Source organism: Drosophila persimilis, unplaced genomic scaffold (genome assembly GCF_003286085.1).
Source record: "Drosophila persimilis strain 14011-0111.01,24,50 unplaced genomic scaffold, DperRS2 tig00000652-arrow-arrow-pilon, whole genome shotgun sequence".
NCBI lineage: Eukaryota > Metazoa > Arthropoda > Insecta > Diptera > Drosophilidae > Drosophila > Drosophila persimilis.
This window is the reverse complement of record NW_020825329.1, coordinates 1,586,272-1,602,764: the sequence shown is the minus strand read 5'-3', so window position 1 is coordinate 1,602,764 and position 16,493 is coordinate 1,586,272. Positions and strand designations below refer to the sequence as shown.

Below are 16,493 nucleotides of genomic sequence, written 5' to 3'. Positions count from 1 at the left end.
GCAATGCAATCTGATCATACTGAAAACTGATCAAATAAAAAAACATAAAAGTGAATTTTCCATTAACGATCAGAATTAATACGAAGATCAGTAATCAGTAATAAAGTGGAATCGTTGTTAGATATTGTAATTACATACATGATTTGTTTGTCAAATTCGAACTAAATTTAGTTTACTCTTTTATTCGCTTAGCTTCAGCAAAATATAAAGGAAACAAGAGGCTACTGAAAATGACAGATTCTATGAAGTTCGGTCCTGAATGGTTGCGCAATATGTCAGCGGAGCCTTCAGGATCTTCCAGTAGCAATAACGGTGGAGGAACCAATAGCTCTCTGGCAACGCACAGCCTTAGCAACAACACGACAGCAGCTTCCTCTCGCAATATGTTTCCAGAGTACCGGTATGGACGTGAAGAAATGCTGTCATTGTTTGATCGGCACTGTTTGTTGCCGCAGATTTTACCTTCGTTTAAGAAGCTTTTTGTGGACAAAGTTCAGTATCCGCTGGCCCTGACGCCAAGCACTGAAGAGGATAACAATCAAACTGGGAGTAGCGTAAGTGCAATTTTTCCCGTTCCCATAACAATGTTAAATTGATGATCCTACCAACAGTCTCGTCCAGCCTGGTTGCAGCGCTCGACGGGTGGATTTGGAACAGCTCCGCGTGGCACTGGACGTGGTGGAACAGTCGATCGGGGCCGAATGCGCGGAAAATCAGTTTATCATCCTATATATCAGCGCCCTGGTGGTTTATACGACGAAGGTCTATCAGCTATGTCCATCAAGGTAAGAGAATGATGCAGAATCATTGGGTGGGTGGCGATTCTGAGAGAGTACGAGAATATGAAGAAAATTATTCTCCTAGACTGAACGAAATTGGAACGAGCGAAATGGAACAGGTGATTCAGTGGCTGTTAGCACATCACTTGGCAATGCGGGAGGCCTGGACTGGAACGGGACACCTAGTTCGAGTCCCAGAAAAGAGTTCTCAAGTCATCATCGGAACATGGAAAACTGGCGGCGAAGTCGAAACGAAGATGGATCTGGAGACGGCCCGATTACAAGCAATAACCTTTCTGGATCGGATGTTGCCGGATGGAGAAGCAGTGGCGGTGGAGGAAGTACCAATACTAGCTTTGTGGCCAACACGCACCGCTGGGGTCAGTTATCAGTACTTATACCTTTAATATATATTGTTTTTATACCCTTGCAGAGGTAATTATCCTTATTACACTTGTAGGGCTCTAGAAAGTTTCGCAAAGCTCTCATTGGCTGACAATTTTTGTTGCTGTTTTTATCCACCAAGAAGTGTCATAAAGTACATCAAAAGTGAATTATTATGTTAGGCGGGTGTTGTCCACCATTCATACAAATGCAATAAGTCGTCGTTCAATTTCAATTCAGTGGCAAATGCATTTATTTGATAAGATTTAGTCAAATTCCGCAATGGATCAAATGAATTTTGATTTCTACTGTTGCATTTTAAATCTAATTTTGTATATTCAGCCAGTCTCCGTTTTTCACATTCACTAAAGTTTTTCGATTTACTTTTAATACACATAAATTGGTGCTCCCGTTCTCATTCGTTGACGAAATGAAAAGTAAACGGTTTTTTATACAACGACATTCCATTAATTGCAAAAGGAAAAATAGATGACTTATTGGTGCATTAACATAAACTTGACACCTATATAAGGGTAATTTAACTTTTGCTTTCTTTATATTGCTTATATAATTTTATTTTAACTCAACCTCAAATTTGGCTCGAAATAAATTGGCCAGGAAAACATTTTTGTTTTGGGGCAAACAGCAAAAATATGTGAAATATGTGAAAACGTAATCCGCAAAAGTAAATGAAAAACGGACCCTGCCTGATTGTATGTATTTATGTGGTCATATGGTCATGTATTTATACATATGTATTTATGTCCCCGTAACGGCGACGACTAATGGTTTACTTATCTGCACGTATTTGAATTACATTTTGTTGGGTTTCGTACAAATATTAGGATGAATTTAAAACTGGGAGACTGAAAGGTCAGGAGTATACAAGCATATATAGCTTATTTAGTGGAATATCCCGCAAGGGTATATTTATATACATTTAGATTTTACATAGATTACATTACATTAATTTGGTATATTGCGTTTCAGGTCGGTCTACTAGTTGGCGTGACGAGGACTCCAACTTGGATGGATTAGCCAGTATACAGCGCTCTATTTCGACGGTTGGGACTGTAGATATTGATCGTGAGCGAGGAGGAAGCATCAAGACAGGAGCGGGATTGGCTGCTGCTTCAGTCCGTCAGCCGGGCGCTAAAAACTCTCAATTGTGGTCTGGCAGCAATATTGGCGGTGGTGATACCGAAGACAATCTTCCTGAGTGGGCTATGGAGAATCCATCTGAATTAGGTGGCACCTTTGATTCGAGTGGCGCTTTTCACGGTGATGCCGATCTACAAAAGGCCAAGGCTGCAGCTGGAGAAAAGGACTCCAACGATGCGGTAAACTCTGCTGCTTCAAACTCCGGCAACAACTTATCTCAGACTGGGAGCAGGAATCACACTGACGGAGACATTGATGGCGATAAGGACTTCGAAGGGAAGATAGAATCGCACCCAATGAAATTCTCGGACTTGAATGAAAGCTGTCAATCTCCAAAAGACCCAACAGCCTCAATTGGTGAAGCTGTCCACGGAGATATATCGGATAGAATTAAAGAAGTGGCCGATGAGGTGGAGAAACTGATAATGGACGATGATAATAGAGTAACCCACAATCATAGAGAACCACAAATAGATAGCGGCCGGTTCGCAAGTACAATGCCTGGTCTAGCAGAGATTGAGATGAGCATTAAGTCGAACACTGTGGGCGACGCTGCTCTGCTTCAACAACAGCATCCGCATCCTCCGCATCATGCCATACCTATTGCAGTTCCGATTTCGGTTCCCAATTCAAGCATTGCCCATCCATCACATCAGCATCCGAGTTTACCTTTTCCGGACCAGTTGGCTATGCAACATCACCACCAACTGCACCACCAACACCATTTGACAATGCTTCCTACATCGCAGATGATGAATTCGAATCCTAATGAGTTGTGGTTCTACCGGGATCCTCAGTCTAATGTTCAGGGACCGTTCAGTGCCATGGAGATGACGGAATGGTATCGGGCCGGGTACTTTAATGAAAACCTCTTTGTGCGCCGCTTCTCCGACAGTAGATTTAGGCCATTGGGTGAGCTAATAAAGCTTTGCCACGGCAACATGCCGTTCTCGCACAGCCATTTGCTGCCTTCACCGATGGACTTGGACAATCTTCCCATTGGACAAATGCCAGCCGCACTTCCTGTGCCACTTCCACTTACGCCGCGCAAGCCATCGTCAGCTGCGCTCTCCCTCTCGTTGGGCGAACAGCAATTGCAGCAACAACTGCAAAGAGAAGAGCTCAAAGCCAATGTGACCGCCGCTGCAGACTCGCTGAGCGCCGCCATTAAAGGAAATCTGGGCGGAAATGGCTTGGACGCAACATCGCATATGCTGACAATGCGATTCCAGATGCTGCAGGATCAGTACTTGCAGCACCAGGAGTACCAAATAGTCAATGAGCTGTCCAAAAACGAGTGCTTTCAGCGCCTCTCTGCTGTCGATCGGGAGTCGGTAGTACGGCGCAAGGTTCAGTTGCTCGTTCTGCCAGAGTACTTGAGCAGCCTAAGCGGGCTGAGTAACTCGCTGGCTGTACTAAATCCGGCAGCCGGGAGCCAGTTGTACCATGTGATAGCTGAGCAGGGTAAAAAGGATCAGCAGCAGCTGTTTGCCAATAGCACAGACCAGCAGCGGCCACTAGGCAATCTACTGGAAGCAAACAACTTTATACACAACGCAAAGCTAATGCATCAGCAGGCACAGCAGGTTCAGGCTGTTTCGCAGCGGCCTGCGGACGAGGTAGCGTTGCCTGGATCGGCTGCTGAGCCGAATAAGCTTGATGATATACATGTCAGCGATCTGGATATGCTAAATGAATATAACTTGCGTATGCTGCTGCGAGGACAACCCACCGTTGGGCATCCGCAGCCTCCGATACAAACTCCTGGAAGTGACAATCCCACTGGTGGGGATTTCATGACCGAGTCACGAATGCTGGCAGCGCAGAACCTGATGATTCCAATGTGGCTGCCTGCTCAACAGCAAGCACCGAATCCGAACCAGAACCCGCAATGGTCTGGAATGGCAAACGCAAAGGTCACTCTGTGGGACGTGGCCACTTTGGAAGAAGAGCAGAGCCAACAACAGCAGCAACTACTAGCTCAACAGCAGCAACAGAAATTCATGGCAGGAGCAGTGCAAGCACCAGGTGCTGGTGCAGCAGCAGCCCTTGTAACTCCCCCAGTGGATAATTTGGGCGCTTGTTCCCAGGCTACTGACAATCAAGACAATCATTTAAAGGAGTCGCTCAGTCCAAAGCCAACACAGACTGCGATTGCGGATGTGGAACCACTCAAGGATCAACATCCATCACAGCCTCAGGCTCATGTCAAGCCAACTAATAAACAGAACTTGGCTGCTAGACCGCCGCAGCAGTCGGCACCGACAAAGTTTATTAATGAGGAAGAGCGGCGGCGGGAGCTAGCTGAGGAAAAGCGCCGACTCAAGGAAGAGCGCAAGCGTCAAGAGGAGAAACGCCGTGCCCTGCAGGTGGAAGAACAAAAAACTCGACAATCGCAAGAAGAAAAGGAACGACAACTGCAAATACAAGGTCAGCGTCGGAAGGCATTACTAGGTAGCGCACAAGCCCCAGTTCAAGGTACAGCAACAGGTGTGTAATATTGTATATTTATTTATTTATTTATATAGAAAGATGTTAGAGTTAAAACTAATCTAGCTTATTTAATGATAGCGCTGGTTACTATGACCTTCGGCTATGTTGCTATTATGTTACATTATGCTTATTATTTTATATTTATTATATGTGAGATGTATTACATGGGTTTTATATTAGAGTTAGATTAATGGATATAAATTGGTTTCTTTTAGATAGTTTATGATTAGGTCGATTTCAGATTTAGTTGGGTTAGAAAGAAATGTGAGCGGATTATTGTTAGCGAAGATTTTGAAACGTATGTCTGTGAGTTGTGAGGATGGGCAGTCTTTGAGTAGGTGTTCTATAGTTATTGGAACGTTATTCAGGCAATGCGTACAAGTATTAATTTTGGTAGGATCTAGGTAATGTTGGTGAGCTATTCTTGTATGTCCTAGTCTTAGTCTAAATATTTTTGTTTTTTTATCCTTGATGTGGTGTTTTGGTCTAGTCTTTTGGTGAATTTGTCGGCTGTTATTTGGTTGGGATTGATAAATTGATACCAGTTCGATGTTTGTTCGAGTTTTATAAGTTTGTCTTCAAGCATTTTTGTCTTGAGGTGTTTGAGGATATAGAGTCTGAATATATCATTTATTTCCCGCGCATAGATTTAACAATTTGTATTGCCTCGAATATGGCTATGATTTCGGCAGAGTAAATTGATGAAAGCCCACTGATGTAGTAAGCCCACTTTTAAGGTGTTTTTTTCCGTTGTGATTGCAAATGATGTGGCACTTATGGTTTTTGATCCATCCGTAAACAGAAATGTGTGATCATTAAATTGGTTTTTGATAATACGAAAGTGTTGTTGGTATATAGAGTCGTGTGTATTATTTTTGTTTAGTTTGTCAAGTTCGGTATTTATGGTATTTGGTTGGAATTTCCAGAAAGGTAGCTTAGTTTTTATCTCGGGTTTTACGAGAAGGCTTATGTTTTGTTTTTTGCAATTTTGTAGGGAGTAAGGTATTTTGTTTTTAAACTGTATTCGGATTGAGATTTTGTGAAGTGGTGAGTTGTTTGGAAAATAGAGGTTTTTTATTAGTTTGGCTTGTGGAAAGTCACGTCGATCTGCAACTGTGTTTATGTTAGCTTCCATTAAAAGATTTGTAATCGGGATTGTCCTAAATGCTCCCAAAGCTATCCTTACTGCACAGTTTAGGATGGTTTTAATTTTTTTAAGGCGAGTTATTGAGGAATTGCCGTAAAATACTAGTCCGTAGTCAATTTTAAACACTATTATTGCTTTTGTGATTGATATTAGTGTATGCGTAGTGCAATTGAACTTGTTACTGGAGAGACATTTTATTATATTCATTTTGTTTGAGAGAGAGTTAGCTAAGTCTTCTATGTGTCTAGTCCATTTATATTTTGAATCGAATGTGAGTCCTAATATTTTTAAGTGGCCTACACTCGGTATGTTTAGGTTTCTTGTTGCTATTGTGCATTTACAGTTATGTTTACGAACACCATTCGTAGATTTTTTGGAATAGGTCGTCGAGATTTAAATTTTCTTGGGTTTGGTTTTCTTTAAATTTGATAATAATATGAAAATCAGCTGCATAGGCTGTTAATGTGAGATTTCGTTGGATAGTAACGAGCTTTGCTAGTTTATTATATGCTATTAAGAATAAAATAACTGATATCGGTGATCCCTGGGGCATTCCGTTATGCAGAAAAGTGCTCGATAGGTTGTTTGCGATGCGACATTTGATTTTTCTCTTTTATTGTATTGTATTGTATGTTTGTAGTAAAAAACCACCACAACCTCTTGGCTATGATTTTATCTAGAACTTTTGCGAAGCAAGAGTTTAGAGAAATCGGGCGGTATGAGGTTATTGATGTTTTGATGCAACCGGGTTTAGCTATTGGTATAACAAGACCTATTTTGTAAGTTTGGGGTATATAGTTATTAAGTATGTTATTGTAGTGTTTTAAAATTCTATCTTTAACTGCTGGGGATGTATTTGCAATCATTGGGTAGGAGATTCCATCAATACCTGGTGAATGATCCTTTAAGCTTGAGAGTGCGGAGGAAAGTTCTATTGATGTGTGGTGATTATATTTTCTGAGCAGATTACGATGGAGGATAGTTTTGATATTTGGAAATTGAATATTTGTTGTTAGTGAACATGGGTGAGAAGTTGGAATCTTTGGACTGATCGGACCAGTATTCAGCAAATGAATTGGCAATGGAGGGGTTATCTGAAGTTGGCTGTAAAGTGGTCGGATGGATAATTGTATGGATGTTTTTCATATTATTGAATCCACAAAAGCGTCTTATATTTGACTAGGTTTGACTTGTCTATGTTTGTGGTTGGATTTCTGAAGTAAAAGTGACTTATTTTTGGCAGATTTAATTTCTTTTTTAAATTTTGCCTCTGCTTTTCGAAATCTAATGATGTTTGTAGTTTTAATGTGTTTTTTTAGTTTGTTCCATGCTTGTTTTCTTTCGTTATTGAGAGTTTGCAGTCCATTGTTCCACCACGGAACGTTTCTGGAATGATTTTTAATTGATGTTTGTGGGATGGTAAGATGGGCGCTTTGTAGTAGAATTTTATTTAGACATGATGAAGAATCATCATATTGATATTGTTTGAGGGCGAATTTTTTATTTTAATGTAGTCAGTTTTGTCCTTAAATGCATCCCAGTTGGCTGAGTTAATTTTGAAGATTGGGTTGTTTTGCGTTTTATTCTGTTTGTTTGTGAAAGAGTGTAATGAGGATAGGGAAATGGTCACTTCCGTGAAGGTCATCGATGATTTTCCAGTTAGCGTATAAGTCTCGAGAGCAAAATGATAGGTCGATATGTGTGTATTGTGTGTGGTGAAGTGTGTGGGGGATTTGTCGTTTAAGAGTATAAAGTTGGTGTTATTTAGGAATTTGGCTACTGTATTGCCTCTTACGTTATTTTTTGGTGAGCCCCAAAGCTCCAACTGTGGAAATCACCTAAAATAAGTGAGCTTGAGTTATTTCTGAGAACATTGTGTAGGCTACTTTCGTTAAAATTTCGGCTTGGCGATATGTATGCAGAAATTATTTTGAATTTTTTCTTCGATTCAACTTCAATAGCAGTTACATCGAAGTCAGTTTGTAAATGTATTTCATTTGATTGGACTGAGTTGTGTGTGGAGACTGCTGCTCCCCCAAAATTGGGTGAGTAGTTTTTAGCGTAAAGTTGATGGGAATGGGTATATTGTGAGTATTAAATAAATGTGTTTCTTGTAATGCAATTATATGCGGTTGGTATTGCTTAATAATAATTTGTAATTCATTGTAGTTGTTTATGTAGCCTCGAAGGTTCCATTCGATCATTGTAAGAGTCATTTTTGTAAGTTTTTGTCTCTTGAGTGCTGATTATTTGGATTGTTTTTACTTGATGTGTTAGTTTTAGTCGGATTCTATTTCCATTGAGCAGTTGTTGCTACTCAAGGCGTCAGTATTGGGGTTTTTCTGTCTTGTTTTTTTGTTGCTTGAGCTTTTTAATTTGTCCGCAGCCTTTATTGCTGCTAATCTGCGCTTAGAGGTAGTCAGTCGTAGAATTTTTACATTGTTGTTTATGTTTTTATGGGAATTTGTTAGGGTGTTCAACTTACTGTCTATTTCTGAGTCGATATCAGATTACGATACGGTTTTGCGTTTGGATGTGGATGCTTGCTGGGGGTGTTGTTGTTGTTGTGATGTTGTGTGTTGTTGTTGTGATGCTGTGTATTGTTGTTGGGATTGCGTAGAGGCCTGTGTGGTTTTGGTGACTGAAGAGAATGAGTGGGGTGTATTATCTGTGTTTCATGTCCGTAGCATTGAGAGGGCTGTTTTGTTGTCGCATTTGTTTGTGGCTTTCATTGCTTGGAGTTAAGTGGGTTCGAAGAGTGCTGGTCGTTATTGCAGTTAATGCAGTGCTGGGCTTTGTTACATTTCTCTTGTGTGGTCGTGTCAATGTGGAAGTCCTCTCCGCAATTAAAGCAAAGTTGTTTGTTTTTGCAAATTTTTGGAGGTGTCCTAACTGGAAGCAATTGTTGCATTTCTTTGGATGTGGTATATATTGTCTGGGGTTGGTATCCAATCATTATGTACTCCGGTAGGGTTAGTAGGTTGAATGTTATTATGCAAACGCCAGTCTCTTTAAGAGATCCGTTTTCTCTTTTCAAAATTTTCTCTACTTCGGAGACTTCGCAAGTTCTATTTGGATTTCGTCTTCTTCAATGCCTCTTAAATCGTTAGAGTAAACGACGCCCTTTGAGTAGTTAAGAGAGTTGTGTATTATGGCCTCTGATGGCTAACTCAAAAGTTACGTCCATAGAGAGATTCTACCACCAAGCTCTACCGCCTATCCTCTACCTCTGTGTTGTTTTGGGAGGTGGTGGCTTTCTAACAATTTAAAACCGTCTTCCGTGGGCATTGGAAAATGTTCTGTTGTTGCGCTGCCGCTACACGTAGACCCGGGTGGAAAACCATTTTTGCCGAAAGCTATATTTTTCGAGACTACCGATAGCGGTAGCGGACTAAACTTGATTGTTTTAAAGTCATTACTATTTGCTACCTAATTGGATTTTTGGCCTGAATAGTTAATCATTTTTTAAATTTTTTACAAGAAAACTGGGCACATGCTTCAGTTTTAAGCGGAACAATTGGCACGCTTTGCTTAATCTTACTTTTATAGAGCTTTTTGTGTTGATATTTCCTAGGAATAGCAGTGAGCACCAAGCATGTCGTTGCCAAGCCGGGGGATTTACAAGCATCTACTCGTTCGGCTGCTACATCAATTGCGCCATGGTCACTTCGATCGCCGAAAGCCAACAGCGCCGCGCCTGGACTGGCTGAGATACAAAAGGCAGAAAGAAGAGAACGACGCGCGGATCAGCAGCGACAGCAGGAACAGTTGGACAAACAAATGCGTGCCTCTGCAGCAGCTGCAGCCGAGGCGAACGATGCTCTTTTAAAGTGGCAGGCAGCACCCGCTCCGGCGCCCGTTATGAGCCTGGCTGATATTCAAGCAGAGGAGGCCAAGCGGTTGGCCAACGAGCTCATGGAACAGCAAAGGCGTCGCGAAGTAGAACAGCAACAGGCTGCCATAGCATCAAATGTGGGTGGCACGTGTGGCCTGTCCAACATCTGGGGAACTGCCAATAAGGCTTGGAATGCATCCACCTCTTCTTCGCTTTCATTGTCAACAGGTACTCGTCTATGGGATGATCCCAGTTCCCCGTCGGTCAATCAAATTATTTTGCAACCGTCTGCCAGTGCCAGTGGCGCTGGACCAATCACTGCTGCGGCGGTTCTAGTCGCTGGTCTGCATTTGGCGGAAAAACATAGCATACACGCACAGCCAAAATCGACAACTGTCTTAGAATCACCGCGGAATTTGCGGAAGAGCCAGACCTTGCCGAGCATGCAGAATGTGGCAAAAACGACCAAAGCTGTTGGTGGACAGCTTCAGGAGAAGAACAAAACGAGTCAGGTAAGGCCGAATCCCAAAGCGGCACCTACGGCGGCAGAAGAAAAGGACAAGGATAGAAAATCGATTGGTAAGGGGTCCATAGACCAGGCCAGCAATAAAGTTAATGAATATGAAAACGAGTTTACTAGCTGGTGTATGAGAAGCTTGGACAATATGACCGCCAAAGTGGATGGTAAATAGATATTTTCAGCGATGGGTTTATCACTAAATCTTAACATTTGTATCATACTTGCAGTACCCACGTTTGTTGCATTTTTGCAGGACTTAGAGGCACCATATGAAGTGAAGGACTATGTGCGCATATACCTTGGTACGCACACGATACGTATATAAATAACGTACAATTGCATTTATTTGTCAAATTAGAAATCAATAGAGCTTGCAAGGTTATAGATTTAGTTAAAATATCTGCCGAAAATCTCGTTTCCAGATCCCTAGCATAAGTCAGACCGAGTTGATAACAATTATTTACATATATCTTTGCCGAATACTGTTTGCTTTTAAGCTATCTAGCGGAAACAGATTGTTTATGTCGCTATTATTTGTTGATCTCACTTGGGCGCTTTGGGTCTAACGAAACGAGGCTATAAAAAGCTGTAGCTTCAAACCGGACAAATCAGTTAGGATAGAAACAGACGGACGAATAGTCGCTCTTGTCCGTCTTATCCGTTGTTATCCTGATTAATGCGTCACGTCATCAAACGTATAAATGGCATGGATATCCACATTATTAGTGGGCAATTTTGTTGCGAAATAATGCACCCAAATAAATAACTTCTGAAAATAGGACCATACCATAGAACAAAATATATTTTTTATTGGAAAAGTAGAAAAATCATTAAAAAGGGTGTACAAAATCCAATTTTGAGTCATATCTTCAGGTATATCCACTCCATCGACACGAATCAAAAATCCTGCGAAAGGTCTAACAATTCTGTTTTTAAATTATAAATTGTAGTGGATATTACCGCTTCAGATGTCGAATTTTTAAAATGAATTTTTAAAAATGATTTGGGGGTGTTTTGCAAGTTTTATGTTACAAATCTAGTTATCCAGAGCTACAAACCCATTTTTTCTTCGTGCAAAGTACATTCCAAGGGTTGCATTTTGTCTTTATTGTTATTAATTAATTTTCTTATCAATTATTTATTGTATTACGGTTATTTAATACAATAAATAATTAATAATTAATCACGGTCTAATATAACAAAAACTTTCAGGCGACGGAAAAGAATCTTCGGACTTTGCCAAACAATTTTTGGAGCGGCGCAGTAAATACAAGAGTTTGCAGCGTGCTCAAAACGCGCACAATGATGATATGTGCAAGCCCGCTCCGGCTATAACACCATCAGGAAACGATAATACCGAAAGCAAGGTTGGTACAATTTTTTGACTCTTCCTTATATCGTTGACAACGTTCCGTCCACAGAACAAGCAGAAGAAAGTCAAGAAGAACAAAATGACTAAGTTGGACGCACGAATTCTCGGTTTTTCGGTAACCGCTGCTGAGGGTCGCATTAATGTTGGCGTTCGGGACTATGTCGACGGACCATAACCACTCCGCAAGCGGCAACGACAACCTCAAGTTTTTTATATAATGAGAAACCCTATTAAATATAGATTTGAATTGAAGGCCGGCTAATAATTGGACTTAACCGTTGTTCAAAATAAATCCGTATATACATGTGTAACTAACATTCGTGTACCCTAATACATACATATGTGCATACGTTACTAAAGGTGAGCGGATGGGTCTATTGATTTGATTAGATTGATGAAAAAATTCAGGTAACCCTTGGTCTTGGTCGAGGTTCAATTTTATTTGAAATGTAAATAATTATTTATTCAAAAACATGCTCCAAAGCCAAATTTTACACAATTTCAGTCGACTTATGCGAGCAACAGACTAACTTCCTGGAATCAAATTGAATCGAATCTTACGTTTTCGATGTTGAGAAACACATATTCAATACATTTTCTATAACTTAGAAAAAATTGTGAAAGCCCTCACAATAAGTAAAGATTACCAATTCAGTCAAATGTCCCCTTATATGGGACGGATTATTTGTATTACTTTCCTAACAGTTTACTTATCACTCGTTATTTAAAGAAGGTATGCGTGTTCTGTAACCGCTTTAAGGCGTATGGCCTTAAATATGTATTTGTAATTTTTGAATAAAAAGTAAACAACAAATTTGTACGAATAAAAGCATTGCAAATTATCTGTAAATAAAACTAGTGTACGATAATGAAAATCAATTTCGAATTTAATGTACCCCTTTACTCTTCAAACCGCGGGTATAAAAACTGAAGATACATAACGCTAAAACTTACGGGACAAATGAAAAAGGTATTTTCTAATTGCCATTTCTTATAGTTCGGTAATTGTGCTGTGCGGTTATTTTATTGAGCTTGTAGTTTGCAATTTCAAGATTTTAGGGGTGGTAATTTGGCAAATACATATGTACAAATATGGAAACAGATACAGAAAGATATATGTATGTATGTAAAGTTAATTGCCAAGTCAGTGCAAACGGTATGGTCAGTCAGCTTGAGCTTTGAGCTAATGATTTATGTAATTTATACAATACATGTTATGTGTTGTTTAAGTCATTAAAATCATTAAGTCATTAAAATCAGTCAAACCGTTTGGGAGACTTTTATAAATGTATTCGATTTTAGCCCTTTTATTTCGCTCCAGACTCCTGTATATCCTGTAAAAAATCAATCTGTCCGAATAGTGATGCAAAAAATAGAGGAAGACATATCATGCGGCACAAAATAAAAATAATATTTATATAAAATAATAATATAAAAGAGAAAAAAAATGTAAATTCGTCAATAGAATATAATTGCGGAACAGGCCATTCAATAGCATTTTGTTAGCGATACTCAAAAAGATAATAGGGTTATATTCGATTTGTGGGGAAGTGGATGTGTGTAACGCCCAGAAACAAGCCTTTCTGACCCCATAAAGTATTTATATTATTGATCTGCATCAATAGCCGAGTCGATAGAGCCATGTTTGTCTGTCCGTCTGTCCTGTTTGACGTCTAGTTCTCAGAGAGTGTAAGAGCTACAGCAACGAAATTTTGTATCCAGACTCCTTCCGCCCCCACAAAGGACAAAAATATGCTGCATCCACAACTTTGATGATACGAGAGAACGCAGAATCATAGAGACTATATCTTCCAGACTGTAGAATCTGAATCTGATCAAATCATTATAGGCATACGGAAGAAATTAAATTTCAGTGTCTACGTAGCGTGTCCACGCCGCTTACTCATTTTTTGTCTAATCGACATTGGCTTAATCTAGTAAAATGGAAAAATCTACGAAACGGTAGAGAATATTCTTCAACAGTTTGTTTATTTTAAAATAGGATTAATTAAGGTTTCCACTGAGTATTTACACAATAAATTTACTCTTTAGTGTTTTTTAAATTGAATTAAGTACCGGTCGCGAACGTACGATTTTTCGATCTGCTTTTTTTTTCCTTATCTCCTCACATCCTCTCATATCTTTATACTTCATATTTACAAATAACTTATTTGGCTCTTAAGAGAGACGTTGAGGAAATACTTTTATTAAGAATCAACTTTCTTATAGGAGAGAATATTAAAGGATAAAATGATTATTCGAATAACGAAAAAGAGGTCTAATGAAATTATATTCCAATATAAAAATGATATGCCGAAATATAATTTCGGGATGAATGTATATGAAATATATTCCATGGAAATGCAGGACTATGAATAATTGTGTAATTTTAACACTTGTTTGATTTCTATTATAAGAAATACATTTTTGGATATAAACTATGACACCTCTTGTATTGGGTCATATGAGTGTTATGCGTCATATGGTATCTCAGTGTATAATTGGTATAATTGTGGTATAATTTCGGTCGGATGTTAGCCTCTCGAATAGAAAACCAAATTCTATTTGTGAGGCTAACAGGCCCAAGCGATCTGGAGAGGTTTTACTCGCTAGCGACTGCCTACTCCTATCCATCCTAATCTTACTACTCTAGCACTGTATTTGCCTTCTTCTCATTTATGCCATGTTTAATATTCTTATTGTTTAATAGCTACTAGTACATACATTGACATTTTGTTGACACAAGACTGCGCTCCTTTAACCAAGATGTTAGGAACGAGGATTAATAGTTAGCAAGATTCAGATGTATAACCAATAACCATAAATTCTTCCAGTAAAATCAGTTTCTGACGTTTCAGTTCTCAGGAATAGCTATAACGTTTATCCGCTGTTTCAAACGTTTGAGAACTATAATAAGGCTGCGATACCAATATATTTAAACATATTTAACACAATCCCGTTAAAGGGAAACCAGATTTTGCCAATATCTTGCAAGAGGCACCAAAAAGTTGTTCTATGGCGGAGATTTCCATGATGCCCCGCGACAATGATGCGGGGTTTCAACTTGTTTTTCACCTATGTTTCGTTTCTAATCGGGCCCGCTGCCAACTCGGCGCCGTTTGTTCGTCAATGCCTTGGGCAGTTGACACGGTCCTTAGAATCTAACAATAATATACACAGACTTTCACAATTTAAGTACCAGTAACCCGCCAAGAAAAATAGTACTACATTTAAAATATTATTGGTAATAAACTCAACCCGTTCAACAAAATTACAATTTTTTACAACAATCTACAAATGCAACCACTACAACATATAAAATAAGTTTTATTCGGTACCCGTTTTTTTGTGTCTGATACTGGTGTAATTAGAGCTGGTATTCTACTATGTGTGGGTTGTGTGTGGACGGAATAAGTCCGAATAATAATAATAATAATTATACATATGAAAGTGAATATGTTTAAAGTTAAGTATAATTAAGGAGCGTGCCGCCTTGCGACCTAACAATGGAGATCGGTGATGATAAACAACTCATAGGAGATGCATGCAGATATGTATAGGTTGGGGGATCAAAAAAAAAAAAAACAACATATAAATATGTTTAAAATTATAATAGTTATCACATCTTTGAGCTTACAAAAATTGTATTTCGCATTTCGTTTGAAGATCGCTCTAAAATAAACTGCCATATAGCTTTAGTGGGCTCATCTGAAATTCTTTCAGGGGAAGTAAGACAAGGGTGGAAGTACCATAGAATAGAAATGCACAATACTTCCAGTTCTCCTGCCCTGCTTTTGTTTCGTTCCCGGCGGCAATGATGGTAACATGCTGGCTGCTGCCTTTGTTGCTGCCTGTTATTATTTGGTCGTTGTTGAGTGCATTTTGAACACTCGAAACTGTATACTTTGCGAAATCCAATAAACAAATTAACGACTTTTGTCATTTTCCACTTGAATGAAAAGTAATACAACACAGAATCAAGCTTTCAAATGTGGAATTAATGCGAAACAGTACTGAATTTATGTACACTCTTTCTATAGTTATTCTGAGTCAGCAACATAGAAGTTATTACTGTGAAACTGTGGGTATTCATATATCCCTTAAGTGATGTGTTTTTATATATACTTATACATTTTTTATTAAACTAAATACGCAGTTGGAGCTAAATCTGTTAGCTCTGGTACGGTCCCATGCCATTTGACTTTGTCTAGAAAAAGGCCTTTCGTACGGACATAGAGTACAATGGAAAAGAGCGGAACTGGAAGTTGTACTGCCCAAAATCCTACCCTTATTTGTTCCATCCTGTAATTATAGACGCCGTCGAGCCTGGGTTTTCATATATGTACATACGTATGTATAAGTATAAATGGTGTCCAATGTCACATAAGCCAAACGATTATGTGCGTTGGTTATTTTTTCCTTTATGTAATAACAATAACCTTGCCAATTCTGACGTGTAACTAGTCAACTGTTGCATAGATATCTTAATCGATAATAATACAGTTTCAAAGAAAGGAAACATTTTCCATCTTATAAAATATAATTGATATGTACCTATGTGTACATACATATAATCTTGATCAATAATTTATAATGAAAAAGCTTTGACTAGGATTCCCGTCAATATGCACATACCTAGGCACAAGATTTGTAATTTAAATGAACTTAAAGAAAGTATACATAGTACATATATTTATTTAAGAAATTGATGTAAAACACCACCTATTTAAGTTATAAAAGCTTCGAATTGGTTTAGAAAATGGGCGGGGGCGACAGATGTTGCCGGTAGCGACGCACTTGAA

General features: G+C 39.1%; 1 protein-coding gene across 1 annotated transcript; it reads left to right on the top strand.

Moving 5' to 3' along the window:
• The first annotated feature begins 215 nt into the window (after positions 1 to 215).
• On the top strand, positions 216 to 12,022 carry LOC6603485 (GIGYF family protein CG11148). Its single transcript, XM_026991083.1, has 8 exons — positions 216 to 554; positions 612 to 785; positions 865 to 1,159; positions 2,154 to 4,814; positions 9,539 to 10,483; positions 10,547 to 10,621; positions 11,532 to 11,686; positions 11,741 to 12,022. The coding sequence occupies exons 1-8, from the start codon at positions 231 to 233 to the stop codon at positions 11,864 to 11,866; spliced, it is 4,755 nt and encodes a 1,584-aa protein (XP_026846884.1). The 5' UTR covers positions 216 to 230; the 3' UTR covers positions 11,867 to 12,022.
• Positions 12,023 to 16,493: the final 4,471 nt, after the last annotated feature.